Source organism: Hordeum vulgare, chromosome 1H, assembly GCF_904849725.1.
Source record: "Hordeum vulgare subsp. vulgare chromosome 1H, MorexV3_pseudomolecules_assembly, whole genome shotgun sequence".
In the NCBI taxonomy this organism is placed as follows: Eukaryota; Viridiplantae; Streptophyta; class Magnoliopsida; order Poales; family Poaceae; genus Hordeum; species Hordeum vulgare.
Genome location: NC_058518.1, coordinates 476010431 through 476033496, shown reverse-complemented (window position 1 = coordinate 476033496; position 23066 = coordinate 476010431). Strand labels below are relative to the sequence as shown.

Below are 23066 nucleotides of genomic sequence, written 5' to 3'. Positions count from 1 at the left end.
ATAGATTACTCACGGACGACGAAGAGCTTCATGGAATTGGAGAGGGAAGAAGGTTGATGATGACGATGGCGATGATTTCCCCTCTCCGGAGCCCAAGACGGACTCCAGATCTGCCCTCCAGATGAAGAACAGGAGGTGGCGGCGCCTCCGTATCGAAAACGCGACGAAAACTTCACTTTTTATTTTTTTTCTGGGACGAAAGACAACTTATAGAGCTGGAGTTGGGGGCGGCAGGTGCTTGTGGGCCCCACAAGCCTGCCCACCGCCACGAGGGGGGTGGTGGAGGATCAGGGGCTTGTGGCCCACTGGCCCACCCCCTGAGGTGGATCCTGGCGCAGGTATTTTTGATATTTTCCAAAATTGCTCCCCGTATATTTTCAGGACGTTTGGAGAACTTTGATTTCTGCACAAAAATAACACCAAGGCAATTCTGCTGAAAACAACGTCAGTCCAGGTTAGTTTCATTCAAATCATGCAAATTATAGTCCAAAACAAGGGCAAAAGAGTTTGGAAAAGTAGATACGTTGGAGACGTATCAACTCCCCCAAGCTTAAAACATTGCTTGTCCTCAAGCAACTTAGTTGACAAACTGAGAGAGAAAGAAAAACTTTGACAAACTCTGGTTGATCTTGTTGTTGCAACTATGTCTAACCCATAACCAGAATTTCCATCCAAAGGATGCACTAGAGCTATAAGTATGTGAAAGCTCAAAAGGAGAACTAGTGGGTGTGCATCCAACTTGCTTGCTCACGAAGACCTAGGGCAATTTTGAGGAAGCCCATCATTGGAATATACAAGCTTGGGCATACTCCTAGGGGAAGGGTTGGTAGGTGTATGACGTTGAAACATCTCGCTAGATATCTTACGATCATGCAATGGCAATATGAGAGTGACGGCACAAGTCATGAGACGGAACGGTGGGAGTTGCATGGCAATATATCTCGGAATGGCTATGAAAATGCCATAGTAGGTAGGTATGGTGGCTGTTTTGAGGAAGGCATATGGTGGGTTTGTGCACTGGGAAAAACTGTGCGGTACTAGAGAGGCTAGCAATGGTGGAAGGTGAAAGTGCATCTATACCATGGACTCACATTAGTCATGAAGAACTCACATACTTGTTGCGAACGTTTTTATTAGTAATCGAAACGAAGTGCTAAACGCATACTCCTAGGGGAAGGGTTGGTAGGTGTAAACCATCGCGTGATCCCGACCGCAACACAAAGGATGACAATCAATAGATCAATTATGCTCCGACTTCCTAACATAGCGGTTCACCATACGTGCATATTACGGGAATCACTAACTTCAACACAAGTATTTCTAGATTCACAACACCCTACTAACATAACTCTTAATATTACCGAATCCACGTCTAAAAACTAATTGAGAGAAATCAAACTTCTCTTTCTACTCAATGCACATGAAGATGGAAGTTTTATTGTATCCTCTTTGGGTACCTATCACCTTTGGGACTACTTTCATAGCACAAGCCAACTACCAAGTTACTCAGAGAGATCACTCTCAAAAAGATATAAGTGAAGATCGAGAGTTATTATTTCTCCAAAATATGACGCCGTCGTGCTCTAAAAGATCTAAGTGAAGCACATAGAGCAAAGTTATCTAGCTCAAAAGATATAAGTGAAGCACATGTGAGCTAAATTGCCTAACTCAAAAGATATAAGTGAAGCACAATGAGTATTATAGCAAATTCACAATGAGTGCATGTCTCTCTCAAAAGGTGTGCAACAAGGATGATTGTGACACAACAAAAAGAAAAGACTCCTACGATACAAGACGTTCCAAGAAAAACACATATCATGTGGTGAATAAAAATATAGCTCCAAGTAATGTTATCGATGGATTGAAGACGAAAGAGGGGATGCCTTCCCGGGGCATCCCCAAGCTTAGGCTTTTTGGTGTCCTTGAATTGGGCTTGGGATGCCTTGGGCATCCCCAAGCTTGAGCTCTTTCCACTCTTTATCCCTTTGTCCCTGAGAACATCAACAAAAACTTGAAAACTTCACAACACAAAACTTAAACAGAAACCCATGATATCATTAGCACAAGAAAACAAACTTCCACCTCTTGAGGTACTGTAGAAATCTTGATTTCTATTTATATTGGTGTTAGATTACTGTATTCTCACTTTTCCATGGCTAGTACCCCCCCCCCCCCGATACTATCCATAGTTTGATCAAAACAAGCAACCAATACAACAAAAACAGAATCTGTCAAAAACAGACAAGTCTGTAGCAATCTATATACTTCGTATACTTCTGGTACCTCAAAAATTCTGAAAAATTCAGAGAGCCTGGGAAAAAGGCATATCAACCAGCAACAAGAAGAATCAACTCAAAAGCTCTTTCTGAATAAATGAAAAATAATTTCGTGAGCGAAAAGTTTCTGTCTTTTTCCAGCATGATCAAACAACCCACACCAAACTAGTCATAAAGGTTTTGCTCAAACACAAAAAGAAACACAATCATAACAGAATTATTGGGTTGCCTCCCAACAAACGCTATTGTTTAACGCCCTTAGCTAGGCATAAGGCGATTGAATCACGTATCGTCGTCTTTGGTGCTCAAACCATAAGTAGAGTGATCACTCATCATCTTAAGGTCTTCATCTCTCTTACTAGATGGTTCACCACTACTTTTAGGAACAAAAACAGACTTGGTGGCCTTATTATGGGCAAAATTTGGAGTGTTATGCACAGGGCAAAAGCGGAACCCAAGTTGGTTATAACATCCTCTAGTTTGCCAATCCTAGCGGAATCATGACCTAGTTTTTCGTTAACTGTGGGTTCCTTCTCCTTTAAAATTTTCAAAGCCATTCCCACCTTGGATCCGTACTGAGTGATTTGATTGTGGATCTTTTTATCCAAATTCTCAGTGAGTTCAATCGTAGCAACTTTATTTTCAATGATATCCAGCCTACGCATCACATGTTCCAGAGTTAAGGTAGTTCCATTAACCATGAGTGGGGGTGAGCCTACCAAATTTATTAAAGCTCTGTAAGAATCAACGGTATGGATAGCCAAGAAATTTCCACCTACGATGGTGTCAAGAAAATACCTATTCCAAGGGGAAATACCCACATAAAAGCTGTGAAGCAGGACGGTAGTAGATTTCTTACGAGTAGATCTACTCTGAGCATTGCAAATCCTATACCAAGCATCCTTTAAGTTCTCTTCCTCATTTTGTTTGAAACTGAGAACTTCATTCTCGGGAGTATCATTCGAAGCGGTGGGTCTAGCCATGAGGACAGGTAGACTATCCCACTCAAGAAGGCAGAAAGCAAACGAGAGAAAAGGGCGAACGAAAAAGGCAAATATTTTTGTAATTTTTTGTTTTTCTGAAGTGGGGGAGAGGAAAACGAGAGGCAAAAAAGTAAATGCAAGAGATGAGTTTGCAACACTTACTTGGATGAGCTTCACCTAGAATAATCCCCGGTGCCAGAGATTGACACGTTGACGGGAGACTATTCTTGACTTGATCCTCCCCGGCAACGGCGCCAGAAATCCTTCTGTTGCCTCTTGAGCTTGCGTTGTTTTTTCCCTTGAAGAGGAAAGGGTGATGCAACACAGTAGCAGTAAGTATTTCCCTCAGTTTTGAGAACCAAGGTATCAATCCAGTAGGAGAATCAAGCCAACTGTCTAGAGTACCTGCGCAAACAGAAACAAGCTTGCACCCAACGCTATAAATGGGTTGTCAATCCCTTCAAGATTGATTGCAAAGTGAGATCTGAAGGCGGAAAGTGCAACGAAGTAAAAGTGTAAGGCTGAAAATATGATGTGAAGTAGACCCCGGGGCCATAGTGTTCACTAGAGGCTTCTCTCAAAATAGCAAATATTACGGTGGGTGAACAAATTACTGTCGAGCAATTGATAGAACCGAGCAAAGTCATGACGATATCTAAGGCAATGATCATACATATAGGCATCACCTCCGAGACAAGTAGACCGATACTTTCTGCATCTACTACTATTACTCCACACATCGACCGCTATCCAGCATGCATCTAGTGTATTGACTTCATGACGAACAGAGTAATGCCTTAAGCAAGATGACATGATGTAGAGGGATAAACTCAAACCAATGATGTAAACCCCATATTTTTACCCTTGATGGCAACAACACGATGCGTGCCTCGCTAGCCCTTCTGTGACTGGGTGAGGTCACCGCACGGTATGAACCCAAAACCAAGCACTTCTCCCATTGCAAGACTCATAGATCAAGTTGGCCAAACAAAACCCAGAAGTCGAAGAGAATTACAAGGATATGAAATCATGCATATAAGAGATGGGAAGAAACTCCAATAAGATTAATAGATAATCTGATCATAAATCCACAATTCATCGGATCTCGACAAACACACCGCAAAAGAAGATTACATCGGATAGATCTCCATGAAGATCATGGAGAACTTTGTATTGAAGATCCAAGAGAGAGAAGAAGCCATCTAGCTACTAGCTATGGACCTGAAGGTCTATGGTGAACTACTCACGCATCATCAGAGAGGCGATGGTGTTGATGAAGAAGCGCTCCGTATCCGAATCCCCCCTCCGGCAGGGCACCAGAATGTGCCCCAGACGGGATCTTGCGGAGACAGAAGCTTGCGGCGGCGGAAAAGTATTTTCGTGGATCTCTCGCGCAGTTTTGGATTTTTCGGGAATTTATAGGTGGAAGAGGTAGGGCAGATGAACCAGAAGGGGCCCACAAGCCTGCTAGGCGCGGCCCCCTGGCCGCGCCTAGGGGGCTTGTGGCCTCCCCTGGTGGCCTCTGCCTTGGTTCGCACATCCCGTGCGTATCTTCTGTTCCGGAAAAAATCTTTTCGGAAGTTTTATTCCGTTTGGACACCGTTTAAAATTCTCCTCTGAAAAGAGTAAAAAACATGGAAAAAACAGGAACTGACACTTGGCACTGAGTTAATAAGTTAGTCCCCAAAAATATATAAAAGGCATACAAAACATCCAAAGTTTGACAAGATAATAGCATGGAACCATCAAAAATTATAGATACGTTGGAGACGTATCAACAAGGTCTGCGGATCGCATTGTTTAGCAGGTTCACAGAAAACTACAAAACGTGCATGTAGAACTCCAAATGGCCTCTCAACATCCTTTCTAGTCGTGTCTTGTTTTTGGGCAAAGTGAGACTTTTTATGGCCAACTCGGTTAGTGATGATCTTCATAAATGTAGCCCACGAAGGATAGATGTCATCAACAAGATAGTAGCCAATTGATAGTATATTGGCAAGGAGGAGCTTTCCCTTCACTCAGGCTGGCAAAAAATGGTGATCGCTACAGCATATTAATGTCATCGTGAGACCCGCACAAGACAAAAAGAGTGTCAAATCCAAAGAACATGTGATGCAACTGCTTCAATAATGATGGTGGGCTTCTTAACATGACCGTGGTATTGCCCTTGTAGAGCTTTCATTAGTTTGTCCATCTCCAATGCATGTAGTTAAGAGATCAGACCAAACGTGGCCGCCCTCTTACTTCACATATTGTCAAGATCCTCTCTTTGCCTGTGATAGTTGGTTCTCTCATGTACTGTAGTCCAAACACCGAGACCACGACAGTAGCAAATCTTACCATGGCATCTTCGCATATGCCCTCTCCGACATTCATAGGTATTTGTCCCATTAATCAACGATCATGAAATTATGTTACCGAAGAACCGAGTCCTTCACATGGCATCCTTCTTCAATATGAACTAGTCATCAAAGGACCAAATGTCATGGTAAAGACGATCTAAGACATAATATTTGCATCCAAAAGAGGTTGCAAAAATTGCGAGCAAATAGGGCATCCACGGAAAAGTACTCGTACATCAACATCAAATGGTCGCGCCCACTATTGCGTTTGAGCACTCAATGACCCTTGATTGAATCCTTGAAATTTAGAACACGCTCTTCCACAGGCTCCGCTTCTGCAAGGACCACCTCTACATCATTGTCGTCTCATCCGTGTAGTCCTCCTCGTCGGAAGAGTCGTCCGACTACTCAACATAGTGCTCATATATGTACTTCATATACAAATTCATTGCTTCAAAGAAGAAGGGACAAACAAATTAGCACGGTAAATTCACCGAACACTTGTCAGGCATGTCCAGTACCGTAGTGGCGGATAGTACCTGAGCGATAGACGGAGGAGAGGAATGGAATGATGACGGGGGATAAGCGACGTCGAGCCCGAGGGTAGCGTTGGAGGAGATGGAGTCGTCTAGTCCCAACAATGGTGTGGCTGGTCACTGGGGTCGTGGTGAAGTGACGACGAAGGCAAGAGAGAAAAATAATCAGAAAAGGACGGGAGGATGGACGAGCGGGGTTCAAGAGTAGGTTTGGGAGGGCTGTGGGTGTCGAGTTCTACGTGGCTGCTGTGTGAATTCCGGCAAAGGACCCCATGTTTGTTTCAACTTTGCGGAAAAAGTGTGTAGTTGTACTTCTTGAACTCCCGCAAAGCATAGTATTTTTTTCTTAAAGTCAAACTAGTTCTACGTGGCCGTTGTTCGGATTCCAGCAAAGCATAGTTCTTTCTTAAAGTCAAACATTACAATGTTTCACCATGTTTATTAAGGAAAATATTGACAACAACAATACAAAATAATACCATATGTAAGTATATCTTCTGTCTTGTGTAGTGATATGAATTTGATATTATATATGTTGATACTTTCTCTTGAAACTTGGTCAAAGTTGATGAAGTTTGACTTCAAGGAAAAACTACTAACACTATATTATGGAACGGAAGGAGTAGTATATAGTTCCATTCATCCATGACATTTCTATTGCCATATGAGAGTTCTAAACAGACTAAACTATATGAATTAGTCCAGTCCTAAGCAATCGACATTGCTCAAAGGCTCACCTCAAGTGTGAGTTCATATAAAAGTATAATAGCCCTACGAGTGGAAACTGCTTTTGACTCCCGTGCTCCATGGAGGCCTTTAAATTCAAACTCCAAATTTCGTAAAAATTTGTATTTTAATATTTCAAAAAATTCTGAAAAAATTATATAGATAGATAAATGTATAATACACAAGTGTGTAAAATTTCAGAACAAAATACGTTGAAAGGGCTGTGCAAAAAAGACAAATCTGAAACCTTTTAACACATGTTACTATTCATCATTTCAGATCATGATTTTTTCTTTTTTGTACAGGTCGTGTTTCAAAGTATTTTGACCTGAAATTTTACACACACACACGGATCACATCCTTGTTTAGTCGTATATATTTTTCAGATTTTTCAAAACAATTTTTTTTGAATTTTGATTTTTTCAAATATTTCGGCCTTCATGGAGGCCGAGCTCCAAAACGCCATTCTCCCCTACGAGTCCCTAGGTTTTCTTGTTTCCAAAAAGTAGAATAAATACCGGTCTCTGCATCGAATAATGCACACAACCATTTTGTATATCCGGTTCATCCAAACATGTATACAAAAGTATGAAAACATGTTTAATTAGTGTTCATTCCTGATATCAAGGTTGTGCAGGTCTAGTTACTGAATTTTATTTGATAGCAATCATTCTTGATACCATGGTCATGCATGTTTAATTAGTGAATTTTATTTTGTAGCTCAATTTTATTCCACGATATACTCACAACCAAACAAAAGGTCCATTTAAAAAATAGAGCCTAGCTCACTTGGCTAGTGCAGTGGATGTACAACCCAGCCATCCAGGTTCAAGTCCCCACGGACGCGAATTTGGGTTCTTATTATTTAAAAAAAAGCTCGCTGTGGGGGTTTTCCTTATAGTTTTCCTTCAAAAATAATAAAAATAATAATAAGCAATAGGTGTAATCGACTATATTGAGAACATAGTTGGATTAAGAGTTCAGACGAGAGTTGCTTCCTAAAGTATATGCAACATAGCATGTAACAACATACGGACCTTCTACTAGTTTAATATATAAACTAGACATTTGTTCTAGTACATTAAACAATTGTTGTGTGCACATTGATTTTTTCAATACACAATTACATTTTTTGAATACATTTTTTCATGTCAACTTTTTTTCATACACATTGCCTACATGAATAACATTTTTTATACACGGTTAACATTTTTTTATCTACTTTAGTTTCTATATACAGATTATACATATTTTGTACACATCAGAAATATCTTTTTATACCTGACTTACGTTTTTGAATAACATTTTAAAACATATGATTAACATTTTCGCAATATGTTTTATTACTAACTTTTTGCACGTACATTATAAATATTTCCCTATACATGTTTAACATTTTTTATATGTGTGACGAATATTTTTCAATCTATTATCGGAAGTGATTTTCACAGTGAATATATTTAGTCAATTTTGAAATCCAAGTAAGGAAAATAAAGCAAATACATGGGAGGAAAACGAACTTAAAATAACGCGCTCAATGCCTACTGTCCTCATTAGCCGGCACATTATGGGCGGCTTAAAAAACTAGATGATGTCCCGCGCGTTGCTGCGGGAAATATGATAAATATATGTATAAATAGGTGTTAAAAAATAAAAACTATTACTAAAAGATATTAGGATTGCTTTTGTTTTATATTTTAAGAACAATAACTCATATGAAGCATCTGACAAAAGATGCCTAAAAAAGTGTAACACGATCTACATGTATTTGCTAGATACTGCTTATGCCCATAACAAAAATTAATGAAACAATGTGTAGATTAATGTACACAGAAATGCAGAATATAACTTATGACCACATGTATGACTTGATGATGTGGCATGGTTACATGAGAAAAAAACAATATTTATGACTAAATGCATGATTTGATGATGTGACATGGTTGAATGAGAAGGAAAAATAGATAGTGGATTGCAACTATTTAAGAATAGAAGATAAGCTGCCTCTTTCCAGCTTAAAAATTAAGCCTTTCTCAATTTTTTTAGGGCTTTAAATTAATTGTTTCATAACTAGTTTAGAAGCCCCCAATGAATAAGGGAGACGGTTTATGAAAAAAACTAGAGAAAAGGCAGCTTATTTTTTAAGCCATTAAAAGAACTATTCGGCGGAACACTGTCACGGTTGATGTATTATAAACAAGAGTAAATATAGAAAGCCGAGAAAATCCTAATTAAAAAAGCAAGCACAATACTGTAGCGATATTTTAATCGGGTTTTCCTGAAAAATTTCTTAAAATACGAATGGAAGTTTTGAACATGCTTAAAATGTTTATTTGTTTTCAAAAGAGACTAGTGTATGTTAAAAAGAGGTTCACCGTTTAAATGAATTTTCATCATGTAGTTTAAAAATGTTCATAGCCCATTAAATAAATTTAATATATATTATTTTTGTTCACCATATAGAAAAAAACAGTGTTATCATACTAAAAAGGAGCAAAAAGGAAAATTTCACCGTCTATTCCGAAACAAAATTGACTATATATTGCAAAAAATATAAAAAAGCATATGTGCACAGAGAACTTAATACCAGAAGTAAAAAAATAATAAAAAATAACTAAATATATGAATAAAAAAGGAAATAACACACACGAAAAGAAGAAGGAAAAAATAGCCTAAAAAGACCAAGAAAATGGCTGGCCTAACCGGAGGATGGCTTCAGCGAAGCCATGACTATTTGCCGCGCTCTGGCGGAAAATAAGATTTGGCTGCATCAATCTGTGCAATTTAAAACCATACTACCAAACAACTATGGTGAAAATAAGCTGAGACGAGCCAATTTTATTGTTTACATTTTGTATGGTTTCGGTATAATATGAACTTTAGATATTGTTTTTCTAGTAACTTAGTCATTTTAGTTGTAATATAGTTACATTTCTTTTAGTAAACGCTAAGCACGTCAAGGCATGAAACCATGCGTGCATATATATGTTATATGTTGCTTTTATAAGAAAAGCATGTGTGTTGAGTAATAAATTTGTAAATTGTTATTATGCTTTTTAAATGGAAAATAATTACAATATGCCGATCACGTATTGAGTTCCGTCGCACGCGCAGCCGTCAGATACTATTTGATCGAACAGCCGATCATGACGTTCATCACTAGAGGTGTGCCTATGGCATTTTGACTACTTTTTACAACATCATCCGTGTTGCAAAAGTCATTCCATAACAATAGCCACGTTATGGAAATTTTAAGATGAAAAAATTCTGCAACATCATCTGTGTTGGAGAAATCCTTCCGGAACGGTACACATGTTTTGGAAAAATTGAGACAGAAAAACATTTGCTATAAAATCTCTGTTGCATATGTTCCTGCAACAGAAAATATGTTGCAAAGAATTCCGCAACACTACCTTTGTTGCATTAGTGGGGAAAAGATAGCCTCAAATCAAATGGCTGCGCAAGTGACGGAGCTTTAAAAAATTCATCGGCCGACGCGTAGCATTACCCTTTTCAAATTTACGTCACTTTGGTTATTATGGTATATACCCAAATCATAGCAAAATAATTTGATATATATGAAAACCGAACCATATCTTAATTTCTTATCGTATTTACCAAATTATTAATTAATACCGAATTAAACTGAACCGTGCAAACTGAATGCACAGATTTAGGCCTGCTTCAAAATGGCGTTGTTTCGCACAGGAGAGAGGTTAACTAGAGCAAACTGGACCGGCCATTTTAGCGCTAAACAGAGGAGGAGGTTCTGGTTCTGGCTTTAGTGAACCTTCGATAAGCTTTTAGTCCAACTTTTATCAGTTTTTGGAGCTGCTAGAAGGTTCTCGAATGATTCTTTTTTTCCTTTACTGTTTTGTTTTTTTACTTCTCATGAAATTAAATATTTGGAACTTTAAAATTTGTTTGTTTTCTTTCCAAAACTTGTTCACGAAAATGTTTAGAATTCAGAAAATTGCTCAAGTTTTAAGAATAAAGTCAGAACTTTTAAATATATTCACATTTTGAGAAGACGTTCTTGTTTACATTTTTTTCTGCAAATTTTTAGAATATTTTATTTCTTAAGAAATGTTCACAAATTTGAAAAATTAAACTTCTTTATAAAAAACAACCTTGTTAATAGTGTTGTAATAGCGTTTTCTAAAAATGTTTAAATCGGAATATCACGTGTTACAATGGGTTCACTACAAATGTTTTTGGCCCGCTACAGAATATCAAACCGGTACAGAGGTAGCAGTACGTGCAACGGGCCGGTGGCGTAGTCGGGGCTGCCCATGTGTGTCGCTCGCTGTTTGCCGCAAGGACCATCCAATAGAAGCTCCCATCGACCTCCACCCTCCAACCATGGATTCTGCAAGTTCATTCAACTTTAAATTCTATCCCAACACCTAACTTCGATTTTCATTTTTCTACTAATACATAAGCCGCTCAAATGAACATACTTCATTTGACTTCAATGAATTCTTCCTCAGCACCAAATGTATTCTATGCTAAAGAAATAAACGTCTACCTATACTCCGAACTATTGTTCATATATTCGAGATGAAATGTTCAAACATTGGAATAACATGTTTTTGACGTGTAAACGAATGTTTACATATTCCAAAAAGTGCTTATTTTTCTATAAAATAAATCTTATTTTCTCCTAAAGAAAGACATCTTTTTTTTCTAGGGAAAAGAAAGACATCCTCCGCCCATGTCTTTGAGATTACAAAGAAAATAAATACAAACCAAGGCAAACTACCAAGATAAGATAAAACAAAAAAAATATAGGGGTGGGGGCGAAAAGTTTAGGTGCTATACATGACTACTCTCTCCCTTCCTATTCAAGTGGGTCATCTCAAAATTTTCAGCAACGAAGGTTGATGGCGAGTGAAGGGCATGGTTTTCGTGGGCTTAAAATTGACTAATGAAATATGCCCTACACGTTTGAATATAAAAGCATTAGGTGCATCACCCTTCCTCATTACTTTTGTTCCTCTCGTCTCCAATTATTAAATGTGGCATGGGATTCAAAACACTTTAAACTGGATAGGACTTAAAATGGGACAAATATAATGAAAATATGAAAGTTTTAAGTTGGGCTCTTTAAACCGGAAGGGCGGGAATATATTACAAAAGGAGTCCAACTAACCTTTAATGAAAAAAAGCCGAGCATAAAAAAATAGGTAAACTTTTTCCCCTTAGTCTGTTGTCCTCCTAGGAAAGGAGAAATGGAGGGGAGATGAAGTTTGAAGCAACCGAAGATTATATTGTCATGCCATCATGATCATTTTTCATTGATTTGTTCATTGATTTTGATATAGCGTACCACTCATGTCAAGTGGTCATGCCATCATGATCAAGTTAGTCGTTGGCCTCTAGCCCTGGCTCGAGCTGAATACATAACTTGTTGCCTGTTTAAACCGCTATGCCTCCATATTAGATCCTATAATTTTCGACTAGTGATATTAATATGGCTGAAGCGATGCATTGGTTTTTAACCGACCAACCTTCGTCCATGGGATACTTTGATAGTTGTATTATGCAATATTATACCATGAATCACTTGTTGACTTGTCAAGTTCCTTATGATTAATGCAAGTTCTAGAGCTCCATACTTTCATAAAAAACTTATTGCTAGCCTCTACGGTACTGAGCATTCACTACTCTTAAATTGGACATGGTGCATATTTCAATGGTACGCCCAACTCTATGAGAGGAGTTCCTCTCTTTCTCCTCTACATGATCCCCATATCTCCTTAAAACCAATTACCATATCTACCTAAAATGTTATTTTCATAGCCATTCCAAGTAAGTTGACATGCACTACTAAAAGTGCAATCACGCCCCTAATCGTATTTTGGTATTGATGGAAATATACTTCTAGGGGATTAATGAGGTTTGCTCACGAAGTAATGTGTTTTAGTGCCCAAGGATAGTTCGTTTGCGGATCATAGACCCCCCCCCCCCCCAAAAAAAAATGATAATGACTTAGGAAATGTGCAACAATAATGAGAAACGAATCCTTTCTCTTTGGCATCCCATACTATTAAGAGGGATTGAAATGGGATCACGAGATAATTTCTCAGCTCACAATCATTATTCCGTTCCAATCATATAAAAAATGAATGCCAAAAGCCTACCAAAGTCCTATTTCCAATTTGGCAAAAGAATGAGTTTATGTATGTGGTAGGACTATCCATGAAAATGTGTCGCACTGTCCGACTACCTAGCGTCCATGTACAAAAAGCAAAAAATATAGCCAACCGGTTCATCGGGTGGTTAGACAAAATTGGGTTTTGCTCGGCAACATGCGGGACTGTCTTACGGACCCTCACCGAGACATGAGTACGTGAAAAAATTAGTTGAACTTAGTGCTAGATGATCACATAGGAGTTGTCTTTGTTCGGCTAACCATGCCGAACTATCCATTTTCTTATTGAATTCTGGACTCTAATGTAAGTGCTTTAGCGGAGAGATTGTACAAGCCATCTGTTTTCAGCCTAAAATGGCTAGTTTTCTCAAGGTGTACAAATACTCCTCCACCACTTTGTTGAGGGCTTTACCAACACAACACTAAGAACCTTAGATGTGAGAAAGGTTCCCTCTTTCTCCCACACACCAAAACGAAGATTTCGTGGAGATTCTTAAGCCCTTGAGACAAATTTCACCATACATAGATCCACTCTCCCTCTCCCTCTTTTGATCAGCTTAAGTCGTTATATTAGCAATCTTAATAATTCCCCCCCTTGATCATGTTACTCTTTGGGGTCAAAGACTCCTAGGCGGTAGGAGTACTCCAGCGAAGAATCAATTTGTATCGAGGAAAGCTTGTGAAGATTGTTTTAGCAAAATTTACAAAATGTTAGTTTGTTAAGAAAATTTCCCAAATTTTGTTGAAAAATTGAAAAATATTAGCGATGTCAGGCTCTCACAATTTTAGAAAATTAAAAAGAAAAAAGAAATGGGTAATCAGAAAAATATATAACATGAAATAAAATGAAAAAGAATAAGAAAAGGGAAAATCGATTCCAAGAAGGTTCTAGAAAGTTCCCAAAATCGGTGGGGGAAAACTCAATATGGGATAGCCCGTACAAAGGACGTGCGCAGTAGGATGGTGCACGTTGCATCGCTAGTTGTGTGACCAATATGACTAGCCGTCATGTACGATGAAATCACTAGTTAAAGTGTTAGCCCTTGCAAGTGTCACAACCCCCTTCTTGAATGCTGACAAGTGGCGTATTGTATGTGCATCACCTGTCGCGACTTGAATGTTTTCTTTTTTCGTAGATTTATTTATTTAAAATATTTTATATCTGGAACTATGCGTCAAATCCCAAACCATTTCACCATGGAAGCTCTTGCGTAAGGATCTTTGAAACTAAATCACATGTACTTCTTCAATGATATTGTCCCTTTTTATGGTTTCCAAAAGGTTCAACCTGAAATCTTGGTCCCCCTTTGCGTTTGTTTGATCTAGGGAACATTTGTGGCTTTTGTCTTTTGAAAGGTTCCCTCCATGTGCCCATCCAAGAGAGGGCATGTGGTTTGGGTGGAGCCGCTCTCCTCCACACCCATGGGAATTTCTATTAGGTCGTTCCAGGTACACACTGAAATAATGAAAATAGGTTCTATAGGTTCTTTACGTCCCCGAAGCGGCTTGTCTAGCTCCGGACCTTCCGAGCAATCCCCAACCGGAGGGGCGATGTTGACCCCCTGCTCGAATTTTTCACTATATGTTGATTTCTTTAGACTAGCATATGCCGCCTTGCAGGTTTCGTCCTCCGAACTCGATGAAATTCAATTTTTCGACTCCGTTCTTCACAAAGAGCGTTGTGCTCCCCCCGGGAAGGCCTCTATTTTTGGGGCAAACGTGTGGATGACGTGCCAAACGGTAGAAATTACACAAGAAACGGATTCCAAGGTGGTAATAAGTCGGGTCCCTATCCATCCGATCAAAGGATCCCCACACGTTAGATTAGCAACATCGTTTTCAAGCAATACACCACCAACGCACCTAAAGCAAAAATTCCTCACACACGGGATCCAGCAGCGCTGCTTGCGCTCGCGTCAGCACCACCCGTGCAGGCAACTGCACCTTGCAGTACAATGCTTTTACAGCTCGTCGGCTCGGTTTTTTCTAGCAATAGAAAAACATCTAGGTCCGAGAGCCCTGTGAGATACGCCCAATATACTGTGATGGAGGGAGTACCTCTTTTGATGAGTTTCTTTATGGATTGAATCTTGGTCATGTTATGTTGAATATTGGAAATTAATGAGATTAATGATGCACATCGAGTATAATTTTTGGATACATCTATAGTGACATTGGGACGACTCTATATAATATGTTGCTGGCTAGAATAATTTCGAAGGATGTGTGAAGTGACACTGGGGTGGCTTAATAGATTATCATTAAAAAATAACTTTGAGGTGTTGTACTTTACACACCCACTGGGGTGGCTTAATAGATTTCATCTGGGTTTGATGCAATATAACAGAACTTTGTGAGGCTATATTATGTATTTTATTGAAGTTGTCAATGTTGAGAGTTGACAATAGTGAATCTTTGAACTCTAAGCATTGTTTCCAACTCTTTCAAACATTGTTTCTGTCACGTTTTCGTCTTGTTACCATTTTGTTTTTATTATTTCAGAAAATACAAAAAATATTGTCATCATCCGTACTATCTATGTATTGTCCAAATTATGAATACATTTGTCGAAGTAGTGGACCTATACACGATTGACAATTGTACTAGGTGCATTGTTATCATAGGAGACTACTTGTATCTTATTTCAGGGTGGCTTGAGAGAAGAATACATTCATCTTACACCGCTCATGGATTAATAAATTTTAAATATTCCACTTGAAAGAAATTTGTTGCGTCTTACAATTATATACACTTGGAGGACTAAACAAAGCTTACAGAAACAGAAATGTGTAGTAGACATATGTATGCCGGAATTTCTTGCCTAAGAGCAACTCGAACCGGGTGACCCATTTCGTCCGTACATGTCTTTTTGGGTCACCGCGGAAAAAATATGGCCCAAACCGGAGACTCATTTCCATTTTTGTGTCCATCCTCTGTCCGTGCAAACCTATTTTTATGCCAAATTTGGTCCGTATTTGGATCACGGATGGACACAAAACAGACATTTTCTGTATCTTCTTCGTCTGCCTTTGTCCGCTGCATGTGAGCGTGCCCCACCTGCCATTCACCCACCCATGGCATCCCATCTCTCTCGTTCTTCCTCTCTTTTTTCCCGGTCATAAAGCCACCGCGTGGCCCACTTGTCATCCACCTATCCATCCCATCCCACCTCTCTCTTCTCCCATCCATGCATCCACTCAACTGTTATTGAACGCATTACGTGATCCAAATAAAAAAGCGGCCAAACATGTCCGTTTAGCCGACACAAATGGATAAAAACTGATGTCCGTTTGATCTTTGCGTTGGAGTTGCTCTAAATCATCAACGGTATGGAAAAAATGCTTCTACTACTTATCTATGTCAACCTAAAAAGAATTGGCGGTTGTGTGAACTTTATTAGGACAAATCTGCATAAACATGGATCCTCGATGCTCATCTCACCACTATTTGGACGCCATGTCCACAAACCATCATCTTGCAACCGACAACATACAAATTTAAACAACTGGTTATTACCTACTCCCTCTGTTTTTAAATATAATTTTTTTAAAGGTTTTATTAGGAGACTACATACGAATGTATATAGACATAATTTATATTATAGATACATTCATTTTATTTCATATGTAGTCTCTAATAATTTTTTTTAAAATGATTTATATTTAGAAACGGAGGAAGTAGATGACAAGCCGGGGTTTACTGAATGAGTCGTGTGTTCAGAGATTGAAATCGTTCAAGGCACATATACTATGAGAAGTATATTGACATTTCGGTCATCTTCGCTATCTGTAGTGATGTACCACAAGTGGCTCAACATTATTGGCAAACGAAGTATCACATCAATATTCTCACGGTATGTTATGTACTACAGCTCTTTATTTTCTATTTTATTTTGAGAAAAAAAAGAGTTCACATTCCACACGCTAGCGGTCGGCCAGTTCGCACGCGTGGCCATAACCCCTCATGTACATTACAAAAGATATGCACGTCAGGTTAGGTTTAACTTTAACATCTCAGCTATCTAAAAGCCATGTAATGGTCAGACGTGACAAATGAACTGGTCAAAGAGACGACGCAATTAAAGTGTTTGACGCTTCCAGGAGCATACCTACGTCTCACCTGCTAAAAGCTCATACCGCCTTTTGTTTTATGCGAGGGAAAAACTCGTGCCCTCTAACGAAAGAAAGTGGCCTCGATGGAAATTTCTCGCGCTGGGAGTATGTTTATTTATTTATTCCTTTATAGCTAGAAGACCTAAGAGCATCTCTAACTGATCCCGTATAATGCCGACCCACAAAGACCCACAAAGATCGTTAGTTCACGAAAAACAGATTTTGCAGGTAGGCGCGGATGTGGACAGAAGCATACTCCCTAAAACGGACACATATAAAAGCATATTCGCAGAAAATGCTGCTATACAGGTCGTCAATGCGGGTTCTGTTCGAGCGACACCCTGTGAACCCACAAACCGAATACTAGGTAAATCAGAATTACTCATCATGTGCAAAATAAATAGAATATCAATACATTAATCATCCAAAGCATAATAATTATTCAAATCACCGTAGCAAACTAAATGTATGTCACACATGAATACAAAACTTGTCTTGTAAACAAATGACACACGAATGAAATCAAAATAATGGAAAAATGGAATGTTACTATCCCCCAGCCCTTTGCCAATGGTGCTCAATGAGATCATTCTTTAGTTGACAGTGGGTGTTTGTATTTTGAATCTCTTTGTAGGTCTGAAGAAAAGCTCTGATTCAGTTAGGGTCTCTAGCTGGTTTGACACGGCTGCCCACATTGTCATAGAAGAACTCTAAGTTCATGCCTCTCTCATCTTCGAGTCATATTGTGAAGAATAACACATCATGTCATGATATTTTTGAAGGATCGTTTGTCCCAAAACCGAGCAGGACCACGACCAATGGCAAACCTAGCTAGATTGCAAAACCCCAAATGCTCTTTCAATGTCTTTTCGGGTTGCCTCTTGCGTCCTTGTGAATTCATACTCTTTCCTATTTTGGGGGTCTTTGATACTCTTCACAAAAATGCACCAAGAAGGGTATATACCATCTGTAAGATAGTATTCTTTTGTGTATTCATGCGCATTGATAGTGTAGTTGCAAGCTAGAGCATCACCACTAGCAAGTCTAGCAAGCAAATGAGACCGTTGCAACACATTGGTATCATTTAAATTATCCGGCATACCAAAAAAGCAATGTCAAATTCATAAATCATGTGAAGCTACGACCTCTAGCACAATTGTTGCATCACGAGACTTGCCACCATACATTACTTGTCATATCTTTGAGCAATTTTTCCAAGTCCAATGCATACATTCTATGCTTCCCAGCATGCCAAGCCAACCTCTTCTTTCGTTAAATGCCATCAATTTTTTTGTATCTTCCTCGTTCGGTGCCCGAAGATATTCAGGACCAAAGACGCGGACAATCACCTTGGCAAACCTACGCACCGACACAATTGTACTATCTTTCCCAATGCGAAGGTACTCATCGGTATAGTTAGTTGGAACGCCGTATGAAATTACCCGCATGGCTGCCGAGATTTTCTGATATGCACTAAATCCCTTCAAGCCCGTGACATTCCTTCTTTGAGTAAAATATCGACAATTTGCCTTGCAAGCTTGAACAATTTTAACAAACAGGAATCTACGTATACGGTACCTTCTCCGGAAGAGGTGCGGCGGGTATGTTGGATTGGCGGCGAAGTAGTCTCACATCAACATCTCGTTGCTGAGATGGCGATTTCGAGGAATGCAAAGACGATCGACAGTCGATCCACGCTGCCTCTTTTGGTTCTTGTCTTCGTGCTCCTTCACGGCAAGGGCCGTCACTAAGCTCTGTTGGTGAAATGTGACAAGCATCCGCCCAACATCCGAGTCATCGGAAGATGATGAATCCTCGAGCATATACTTCTCGCACAGGCTCAAGTCCATCTCCGGCGGTGGCTCTCCCACCACCGTGGATAGGCGGCACCAGGGGAGCCGGTGCAGCGGCTCGGCGAAAGAGGGAAGCGGCGAACTAGCGATACGATTCGCCCAGAAGATTCGACTAATAGCGGCGCCCCAGAGCCGGTGGCGGACTCGGGGAACCAATGGTGGGGCGGCGGCGGAAGGGGGTGGGCAAAGGGAGCGGGCTGAAACGCCCGTCCGGCCAACCGTTTCCCTGCGATACAGGGCACCGTATACGCGAGGCAGAAACATGTATTTTCACGGATCGGGAAGGGGATTTTACCGCGCCCCTTAATTTTTTTTACGGTCGAACGAGTTTGCGGGATCTGATCTGACAACATTTTCCATCCCAATCCTTTTTTAACAGTTATTTTGTGGGTCGAAACATTACAAGGGGTCTGCTAGAGATGCTCTAACGAATTTGAAGAAGATGAAGCACAGATGAAACGTTCTTAATTAACCTGACCTCTCAACGACCGGAAAAGCAGGCGTCCACATATGCCACTAGCACGGTGGATCATGTCGTTTATAGAGTAGGAAACATGAAAGAAGGAAACACTCCACTAAAAAGAGGATAGAAGGAAGCATGGAACTGGCAATAAGGATGCAGGCGGACGCGTCTGCGAAGTCCATGACCGTTTACGTTGATCATTTTTACTTTCCATTTTAAATTATACTCCCTCTAGTCTAGTTTCCTCCAACTATAAATATTTAGATACAAAGGGAATAATATCTTACCACTTGATTATTATTATGTTAAAGTAAAAGTGACTAATTAGAAAGTATTCCTTTGAGTCCTAGCTGAAATGCACACACATGAACAGTAAATAAATAAATTAATTAAAAACCTTAAAATAATTGTTTTTTTTGTGATGAACTTTGATAAATGTTCTAAATGCTTGCAATTTTCATCATGTGATCACATTATATAAGGCGTGGCAAAATATATTATTTTGTGAAATGATTTTGAATTTTTTTATCGATTTTATTATACATGTAGGTGTATTTAAGCTCGAGCTCAAAAACTCCACATCCTAATTGATTAGCTTATTTTCAGTTTCGTGCAAACGTCGCGGACGTGTTAGCTTGCATCCTAGATGGCTAGATCAATCAGCTGCTCTCTAGCTATTAGCTACGAAATAGCTCCAACTTATGTATATATGTGACCGGTTCATATATATTTTCTTTATATCTAAATAATTGTAGTTGGAAAAACCCGGTACAGAGGAAGTGCATGGATGGAGTCAACCGCATGTAACAATCAGGGTTAGTGAACTGCTTGCTGTTTGTTACTACAAAATATTTGTGTGTTTACCGACACGCCCTTTGATTAATTTTCGGTGCCGCTGGGTGGGAGGAGTACAGTGAACGAAATGAATGGCGATTGGTGGCAACTACCTGGTGTAGTAACGTTCCAACGAAGCCAAGATAATCGTTGTTAATTTTAAGCTCGTGCTAACATACATATGCATTCCCCGAGTGCCCGCCTATATAAGTAGAGCTTCCTGCTTGAGCTATAGCAACAAGCATTCTCCCCCGATCTCTCTTCGCCTCAGACTCTTAGTCAAGCAAGCAAGGCTAGCTACCTTGGAAGAAATGGCGTCTGTTGCTGCGAAGCTGCACGTTTTCGTGGCTTGTGCCTTGCTGCTCCTCGCTGTGGGGTGCCAGGCCAGCCCTTTCTGGCCACTGGAGATCGGCTACTACCACGACAAGTGCCCCCAGGCAGAGGCCATCGTCAAGGGCGTCATGGAGAAGGCCATCTTCCAGAACCCCGGCAATGGCGCCGCCATGATCCGCATGCTCTTCCACGACTGTTTCGTCGAGGTACTGGCACGGCAAGAAACCAATTTGCAAAGTATACATGGATTAGCCAGACTTGATTGATCTGGTTGCGTTGATGATGATTAGGGCTGTGATGCTTCCGTTCTCCTGGACCCGACCCCGTTCAGCCCGACGCCGGAGAAACTCAGCCCGCCGAACGACCCTTCCCTGCGCGGCTTCGAGCTGATTGACGCGATCAAGGATGCCGTCGAGGCGGCTTGCCCAGGCGTCGTCTCCTGTGCAGACATCATCGCCTTCGCAGCCCGTGACGCGTCCTGCATCCTCAGCAGGGGCAAGGTGAACTTCGACATGCCGTCCGGCCGCCGCGACGGCACCTTCTCCAACGCCTCCGAGCCGCTCAAGTTCCTGGTCCCGCCGACGTCCAACCTCAGCGACCTCGTCGCCAGCTTTGTCATCAAGGGCCTCAACACGGAGGACCTGGTCGTCCTCTCCGGCGCGCACACTATTGGGCGTTCCCACTGCTCGTCCTTTGTCTCTGATCGCCTCAACACCCCCTCCGACATCAATGGCGGCCTCGCCGCGTTCCTGCGGGGGCAGTGCCCGGCCGACGCGACGCCTGGCGGCAACGACCCGACGGTGATGCAGGACGTGGTGACGCCCAACAAGCTGGACAGGCAGTACTACAAGAACGTGTTGTCGCACACGGTGCTCTTCACCTCCGACGCGGCGCTCATGACGTCGGCGGAGACGGCGAGAATGGTGGTGGAGAACGCCAAAATCCCCGGGTGGTGGGAGGACAGGTTCGAGAAGGCCATGGTGAAGATGGCCGGCATCGAGGTCAAGACCGGCTACCAGGGCCAGGTCAGGAAGAACTGCCGCGCAATCAACTACTACTAACAAGTGGAGTACGTGGTACAGCAGCTGCGCCCGTTCGTACGTGCATGCATGCATGTTGAAGGATCACTCGACCTCAGTGGTTTGCTGCAACCTTTTCAAGAGAGTTCATGTTCTAAAGTTTGGCGAATATTTACTGCACGCTTTTTTTTAGCACTCATCATCTCGAGTTTCTTTATCTTTGGTTATTCCTTGGTTCAATTCTTGTCAAGCTACCGAATTACTTGCTTGTGTATAGAGGGTTGTTCAGCATGCATGTCTAATTGTGAATCAATATGTTCTTTGTTGCAACAATTAAAGTGGTGTATGCAACATGTTTTTCTGTTGTTGAAATAATTCTCGCGAATCATCATCGTTCATGCATGCAACATGTTTTGATGGATGCCTCCAAAAATCTACTCCCACAAAAAATAAATAAAAAATTACCTTAGCTGCTGCATATATAACACTAGTAGAAACAAGGCTTTCGTTCTAGCCGTATCGGAGCAATAGTCCCGATTGCGTTACGAACCGGAACTAATGTGAACGGTCACAGTGTGAGCCTAAAACACATACATACTTTTTTTTCGATGGAAGCGTCCAAAGCGTGATACTTGACGGCGGTTGAGAGACATGAATGACTCTTAGGGAGGCTTCCGGAGGAGTACTTCTCCATTAGTTGCTCCCCTGTCATGTAGGGCCCCTTGTGCAAGACCAAAGAAAGGGCCCCCTCATCTGCTTTTTTTTTCATTTCTAATTCCTGTTTTCATTTCTAAACGTATAATATCTAGATGACATGTCCTGAATGAGGGGCCTTGATTCTAGGAGGCCGAGTGCGGCTGCACAAGTGGTACATGCATATGATCAATCCTGTACATTATACATACGTCAGATTCCTCACAGGTGGCGCAGGTTCTCCCTCATATCCGGGTGGTAGGGATGATGGGGGTATATAGATGGATCGATCCGGGAGCCAACCGCTGCCCTTCTCTCCGAGAAGGAGGTCGCGGGGAAGAAGGAGGTCACCTCCATGCCAAACCCTGAACATGTTGTTTGGGTAACTCAGGATGAACATGTTCTGATGTCTTTGATCGCTTCCCTCTCTCGTGAAGTTTTGCTACAATTTTCTACCTTCACGACTGCTGCTAGCATCTGGCAAGTGCTGCTCCAGAGCTTTTCTTCGCAATCTATGATGTGAACTATTCATCTTTGCTATGCGCTTGGAAACACATGCAAGGGCGACCTCTCACCAGCCTCCTACTTCACCAAGATGAAGGGGTTCACTGACGAACTTGCCACCGCCAGGAAGCCGCTCGAGGAAGACGACATCGTCTCCCATATCCTCCAAGGTCAACTACATGGGCCCGACTACAATGGTTTATTTTTTGGCCATCTCCACCCACCCGAAACAGACCAG

The 23066-nt window shown here is 40.9% G+C and overlaps 1 protein-coding gene across 1 annotated transcript; it reads left to right on the top strand.

The window, feature by feature from the left end:
• Nucleotides 1–1403: 1403 nt before the first annotated feature.
• On the top strand, nt 1404–21926 carry LOC123415943 (peroxidase 2-like). Its single transcript, XM_045106768.1, has 4 exons — nt 1404–1410; nt 11187–11194; nt 20543–20818; nt 20903–21926. Exons 3-4 carry the CDS (start codon nt 20591–20593, stop codon nt 21671–21673), a joined length of 999 nt encoding a protein of 332 aa, XP_044962703.1. The 5' UTR covers nt 1404–1410; nt 11187–11194; nt 20543–20590; the 3' UTR covers nt 21674–21926.
• The last annotated feature ends 1140 nt before the right edge of the window (nt 21927–23066 follow it).

What these genes read in the sequence shown, in the direction of transcription:
- LOC123415943 (XM_045106768.1), top strand. Translation starts at nt 20,591, where the DNA reads ATGGCGTCTGTTGCTGCGAAGCTGCACGTTTTCGTGGCTTGTGCCTTG. An exon ending in TCCACGACTGTTTCGTCGAG is followed by an intron (nt 20,819 to 20,902) that starts GTACTGGCACGG and finishes GATGATGATTAG; the next exon opens with GGCTGTGATGCTTCCGTTCT.